Consider the following 7451-nt stretch of genomic DNA (forward strand, 5'->3'; position numbering starts at 1 on the left):
TATTGATAAATACAAGGCTAGGTTGGTGATTAAAGGATATAGACAAAAGGAAGGTCTAGATTACTTTGATACCTACTCGCCTGTGACGCGCATAACCTCGATTAGATTGGTTCTCGCTATAGCGGCTTTAAGAAATTTGGAAGTTCACCAAATGGACGTTAGACCGCATTTCTAAATGGCGATTTAGAAGAAGAGATTTACATGGAGAAACCTGAAGGTTTCTCCGCCCCAGGTCAAGAGGGTAAAGTATGTAAACTCGTCAAGTCTTTATATGGCTTGAAGCAAGCACCAAAACAATGGCACCAAAAGTTTGATCATGTCATGATTGGCAATGGTTTCAAAATAAATGAGTGCGATAAATGTGTTTATTTCAAAGACACAAATGAAGGTTATGTGATCTTATGCCTTTATGTAGACGATATGCTTATCATTGGGAGTAATGATAAAATTATCAAAGCTACTAAAAGCATGTTGAAAGCGAGATTTGACATGAAAGACATGGGTTTAGCTGATGTGATTCTTGGAGTAAAGATCATAAGAACCCAAGATGGTCTTGTGTTAAGTCAATCTCACTATGTGGATAAAATTCTTGAAAAATTCAACTCGGGAGACAAGAGTGTAGCTCGAACTCCAGTTGATACCTCACAACATCTCAAGAAAAATAAAGGAGATGGAGTGGCTCAGTTAGAGTATTCAAGAATTATTGGCAGTCTAATGTATCTAATGACATGTACTAGACCCGACTTAGCTTACGCGGTGAGTAGGCTAAGTAGATACACCAGCAATCCGTGCGCGGATCATTGGAAGGCTATCACGAGGGTGCTTAGATACATAAGATACACAAGAGATTATGGACTGCATTATACCCGACAACCAGCAGTGATCGAAGGATACACGGATGCAAACTGGATATCGGATAATAAAGATTCCAAATCAACAAGTGATTACGTGTTTACACTTGGAGGAGCTGCTATTGCTTGGAACTCTTCTAAGCAAACGGTCATAGCGAGATCCACAATGGAATCTGAATTTATCGCCTTGGATAAGTCAGGCGAGGAGGCGGAATGGCTACGTCAATTCGTGGAATATATTCCAAGATGGCCAAAGCCTTTGCCAGCCATATGTGTACATTGTGATAGCCAATCAGCGATTGGTAGAGCTCAAAGCTTGATGTACAATGGCAGATCAAGGCATATGCGACGTAGACATAACACGGCATGACAACTACTCTCAACGGGTGCTATCACAATTGATTATGTGAGATCAAAGGATAATATTGCAGACCCGTTTACAAAAGGCTTAAGCAGAGAGTTAGTAGAAACGTCGTCAAGAGAAATGGGACTAAAGCCCTTGGTAAATGGGAATATGAGGGAAACATAACTTAGTTGACTGGAGATCCCAAGATCTAAGTTCAATAGGACAACTTAATCATATTACCAAAACGGTCACTGTAGGGGAATACCCCAAACAACATAAAAGGGAGTTATATACTTCCTAGTCCCTTCCAATCAGTGATATTGAAGTGAGGCTAAGCATATTAAGGTTAACAATTTCGGGAAATCAAATAACTATGATGCTTTTAATGATTCATGGGAATCACCTATGTTAGAGAGAAGTGGGGTCGCTTCAAATGGATTTGTGGGGTGCGCAAATCCTAGAGCTCTCGCAGAACCAGGCTAGTGTTCCAGGACCATAATAGGACACGACAATGAGGAGTTGGCCAAACCAGGGAGAGTATTGTGTGAAGGGTATTGTCGTTTACACAAATGGGAGTATGTTCAAGGACATCGCGTCTACAAACCGCTAGTAAGCTAAGTATGCTTCACAAAAGAAGGTTCAAAGGCAACAACCTACCTATCTTGCAATACTCAACAGTCGAAGTTTATCGTTGAAAAGTGTAAGGAAAATATCCATTTCCATACATGTGGGGGATTGTTGGAAATTTGATGAAAATATCATTTTTCATGTGGGGGATTGTTGGAAAATAAGTGAAAATAGCATTTTTCACAAATATAGGAAAATGTTTTTTTCCTATTTTGGACTAGAAATAAATATAATAAAATGAGCGGGCTTTATATATTTATTTGTGGGTTTGTGTTCTATGTTGGAAGAGCTTCGCAACGAACTAAACCACGTCCAAAACGGAGCTAAGATGAATGAGATATCGATGCTCAAAGTTGGGTGTTTGGAACATTCAATGCTGAAACTAAAGGGAAAGTAGCACCTTGTCCCACATCGGAGGAGAGATGAAACTTAAATGGGTATTTAAGGAGGAACTCTCCATCCTTATTGTTTCATGGAAGCATACACTAAGTGTCCTCGCGAAGGGTGCGGATCCGCACCCTAACTCGCACTCGCACACGCTCGCGTGCGCGCATGTGGCGTGGGCGATGAGGCGCAATGTGGCGCTTTGATGGCGCACACTCGCATCGCCGCGAGCCGCTTGAGAGCCGCCTTTGTATTTTTTACCATGTGCGCGTGGTGGATCACAGGGGTTGCAAGGACCAAGTGGAATAGCATGCGGGTTCGAAGCGCGTGACATGGCAGTCCGCGCGCGGGTACAAGTGGCACGAAGGCACGCGGTTGCGCATGGTGCATGCGGCCTGATGTGACGTGCGCGGCGCACCAGAGTGAGCCAATACGGCGCGACTGTGTGGCGCGTTCGTATAGGCTCACAGGTGACGTGGCGCACGCGCGCATGGACCTGAGTCAGTGTGGCGCATGCGCGCATGGCAGTGAGCCAAGAGGACGCACCGCGCATGGGTATGCAGACCTGGGCGCGCGCGCACCAGTGTGACTTGCGCGCGCACGCGCAGAAGCTTCCAGCATTGAATGACAGTGCAGTTACAGTTCAGCTTCGAAACTGACGAGTTAACGGTCTTTGACTGAGAATTAAATGACGTATTAAATTGTATTGAAGACGTTTAATGCAATTTAAACATCTCCTTTAATTCTTTTTGACTATTTCGATTCAGATGCAGTATAAATAGAGCATCTCCACCACTGCAGAAGAACACCAGTAATACAACAGCATACTCAACATTCTCTCTACAACTTTCTCATCTTCTTCCTACAAAGTTCAAGGTAACCTTCGGGTTGTAGGCGAATTCCGGCAGTACTACTGCTCCGGCTGTTGTACCCTGGGAAACAAAACGAATACTCTTGAGAGATTCGGAATTTGTTTTAAGGGAAGCGTGTGGACATGTGCCTCAGCCAGTCTTCTTCTTCCCTTTTCTTGTATTTGTCTTTATTTTAGTTGTATTCGTATTGTAATTTTGCTTTCTTAGTTCTTTGTATTGTAATCATTAAATTAAATTTGTTTATTTTATTTAAATTACACGAACGGTTCCTACGTAAAGTTCTGGTTATAATATTATTGTCAAGATAAATGTACTCTTGCATGTCAATCATATACGTGGTCTGCAAATCATTAAAATTACCAAAAGCAACAATCACAGCAAATTAAGAAGTTTGGAAGATATCCAACCACTACTCCACTATTTATTTTTAAACGGCTCTACTCCACTATTGGCTACCTATAGCAAGTTTTTTTTTTTTAAATTATGAATATTTAATTAAAGAAATATACGAAGATTTTATTAAATGAGAAGAATAACATTCAGAGACATCAAATCTAAAAGAATCTGTTCAATCATATTTAAATGTAAAAAAAAAAAAATGTATCTTATGCAGCATTTCTTTACGAATACTTTACAAGGAATCATTCTAAGCCCACGTGATTTATTACTTAATGGCAACATACGAATTTTATAATAATCCTAATATAATACTCTATCGTTATTGGCCGCTTATTTACACCATATTAGGCAGTTCGAATATACTCTATATATTTGTGTGGTAGTTCCTATAGAACCCACTAGATAAAGAAGTTGGATGCCTAAATAATTGAGACGACGAGTCATTATTCATTTTAGCACACTCTAGTTGAAATTCAAGGAACAATGCATGGGGCATGAAAAGGATGGATTTCAAACATTACAAGGAAAAGAAACTTACATGATGATCGAGTTTAAGTGTTCTTGTTACTTACTATATATATATTTGCACTTTTTATAAACTAACGTTACTTGTCTATTAAATTTTATAAGTATATATAACATATGATCAGTTTCTCATCTAGAAAGTATAATGTAAATATCTTGTAACACATACCACACAATCATTATTTATCTTTTATTTGAGCAGTTGGATCAAAATACGGACACAATACTTCTGTTTATTGTTGGTTGACGTAGACTAGCTGATGAGTTCAGTTAAAGAAAATTAGCTTTGAAAAAACGTACGAGCGCAAAGCAAAGCTTGTGCGAGCCAGGAAATCTTGGCCCAACATGTGCGTCGGCATATCGTGAGCATGTACATGTTCAAACTATATGGGTCAACTGGTAGTCATTCTCATTATTTATCTTGGCATATCTTGGCCCACACAATCATTATTTATCTTTTATTTGAGCAGTTGGATCAGAGAGCTGTGTAGTCATTCTCAGATCAAATTATTTCGGTGGTTCTCCCGAATAATTCAATCGGATACAACTCTGATTGAGAATTCGTGAATGAACCGAAACTGCAAGCAAAACTGTTTGAGAATTTTAGGGTTAGGGATGAGTAATTGCTATGGGTAGTTATCTTAGATTTTAAATAAAAAGCCTCCAAAAATGCCTTGTTTTTATTTCTAAGGCTCTGTCCCTTGGACCCTTCTCCCAGCGGCGCTGCCCCCGAACCCCCACTAAGGGGTTGTTGCTCCCTTGGAACCCCCATTCGGAACTGCGCCCAAACTCTCAGAATTATAACCACTCGAACAAGTGTGCGATCCCGCACCTCCTAACTTGTTCAATGTATATTATAATATCTAACACGGATTACACTTAATTATTATATAATCTAAATGACTATTTCGCTATCCATAAACAATGATTTTTTTTTCCATTGAACACGTTCAGCTTCACAAATTTTAGTAGTATATATAAGAGTATAGTTGGATCTATAATCTTGTTCTTTTTATTAACATTTCCCTAGAGTAAGAAGAGAAAAAATGATGAAGACATCAAGTTTTGACAATAATGGAGTGAAGAAAGGTGCATGGAGTGAAGATGAAGACAACAAACTAAGAGCCTATATCCAAAGATATGGCCACTGGAACTGGCGTTTACTTCCTAAGTTTGCTGGTATATATGTACACACTTGTTACTGTTAACTTTTGCATCATGTGGTGTTGGTCATTTGATTTGGTTTTCTTAATACCATATTGTTCTTTAATCTCTCTTTTGTAGGCTTATCTAGAAGTGGGAAGAGTTGCCGGCTGCGATGGGTGAATTATCTTCGCCCAGACATAAAACATGGAAATTTTACAAAAGAAGAAGAAGATCTCATCCTTAAGTTACACAAGAAGCTTGGTAACAAGTAAGCAATATTAGCTTTTTTTTTTTCTCATTCAAATTATATTAATTCTACATGAAGTGAAGAGTTTTCTGATCACTTTGGTGTTGCTTACATGCTTTTATTCTTGTATATACAGATGGTCAGAAATGGCTGCATATTTACCAGGGAGAAGTGATAATGAAATAAAAAATCGTTGGCACACACATTTGAAGAAACGAGCTAAAAAGGACCGAGAGGTCATAGAAAGTGAACCTGTCCGAACCGTCCAGCCTGATCAAGCTACCACTAAAGAAAACCTTGTCCGAAATTCAGATTTAGAATTTCAACAAGATATTGAAGTTTTATTAGCCGAATCACCACTATCTTCTTCAAGCACCAACTTATCATCATATTGGTTTAGTGGCTTTGATTCATCAGGTTCAACTTCAAGTGATGATATTCTAAAACTAGCTAATTACACACCAGCAGAAACTTTCTGGACCGAGCCTTTTCTACCAGACAATATTGATATAATCGAGTCATCAAGCGATAAGTTATTGGTACCTTCGGATTTAGTCTACCCAGTTTCTGGCCAAGAAATGATTATGTCCGATGAGTTTTTATGGTCATCCATGGATTCATATATTGAATATAATGACAAGTTTATAGACTGAAGACCAAATCGAATATGTGACTTTTATTATAAATATTGTTATGGAGTTACCAATGCCATTGTAATTGGATTTGGTGAAATTTACTCCAAAAAATACATTGCTACAAATCTCAACCATCTGTTCAACCTTACTAATGTGGATCTGTATTTGCAACCAATTCCAGCAATTATCAATTTGATTCTTTGTTGGGGTTCAAAGCTTAAAGCACATTGTGTTTATTGCTTCTAAAAGACCCAATTTCACGTACTGCTATATTTTACACTAGGTAATTATAACTTGTGTATTACACAGGATTGTACAATAATTACCAAAAAATAATATAATTTGTAAAAGAAATTATATAATTGACGAATTTTTATTACCATTTCATACAACTAACTAAAATTTATTACAAAAGCAGCCTATTTTAATTAGTAATACTCAAATATCATAATACACAAGTGCATATAAATAATTTTATATATATTATTGTGTATCTTTTACAGATAACTTTTATTTAAAGTAAATGAAAATAAATATATTGGTATTTCAGAAATTAGATTTTATTATTATTATCATTATTATTATTATTATTATTATTATTATTATTATTATTATTATTATTATTATTATTATTATTATTATGCATGTTTAATTAATAACTGGTTATTGTAAAATTATGATCTAAGTTAACTATTTATATATGACAAATAAAATATTTTCATAATTATGGTTAATTTACTATATTACAAACGGGTAAAATGAAATTATAATAATATTAAATAGGATTAAATTACTCTTTTTACTTTATAAAATATTTCTTTATTTAGCGTCCCAAGATTTTGGGCGGGAAAAGACTGGTGGTGAAATATGGTGTTGACATGTGTCTATTTGTATTTATTTGTTAGGTAGTTATGAGTAAAATGCTCGGATAGTCCCTGTGGTTTGCCCTTTTTCACCTTTAGTCCTTAACTTTCTAAAATTACAGCTATAGTCCCCAACTTTTGCAATTTCGTTCCCGGATAGTCGCTGGCGCGGATGAGGGTTAGTTTTCTCAGTTAAGTTGGTGTGAAATGATGATAATGCCCTTGCTATTAAAAATTAACAAATAAAAATAACATCAAAGATTAAAAAATAAATGTGGACCCCACTTAAATTATCACCCACCTCTTCTTCATCTCAACACCCCTGCAACCACCTACTTCCACCATCATCTTCAACCTCATCCACTTTCACCATCACCCTTCTAATTGTAACCCAACTACTCAGAGTATTGAAAAGATGCTTTCGTATCCGATATAAACTTCGGATGCTTAATCAGAGTATTGAAAAGATGATGCAGATGCTTCACATGTGCATTAATTCAACCGACCAAACGAGAGCACACGAAACAGCTGACTTTTTCCATTAATTCAACCTTCG

The 7451-nt window shown here is 37.1% G+C and overlaps 1 protein-coding gene across 1 annotated transcript; it reads left to right on the plus strand.

Moving 5' to 3' along the window:
- Positions 1 to 5029: 5029 nt before the first annotated feature.
- On the plus strand, positions 5030 to 6247 carry LOC110925485 (transcription factor MYB13). Its single transcript, XM_022169436.2, has 3 exons — positions 5030 to 5183; positions 5289 to 5418; positions 5534 to 6247. Exons 1-3 carry the CDS (start codon positions 5051 to 5053, stop codon positions 6048 to 6050), a joined length of 780 nt encoding a protein of 259 aa, XP_022025128.1. The 5' UTR covers positions 5030 to 5050; the 3' UTR covers positions 6051 to 6247.
- Positions 6248 to 7451: the final 1204 nt, after the last annotated feature.

The sequence above is a fragment of the Helianthus annuus genome, chromosome 17, assembly GCF_002127325.2.
Source record: "Helianthus annuus cultivar XRQ/B chromosome 17, HanXRQr2.0-SUNRISE, whole genome shotgun sequence".
Classification (NCBI taxonomy): Eukaryota; Viridiplantae; Streptophyta; class Magnoliopsida; order Asterales; family Asteraceae; genus Helianthus; species Helianthus annuus.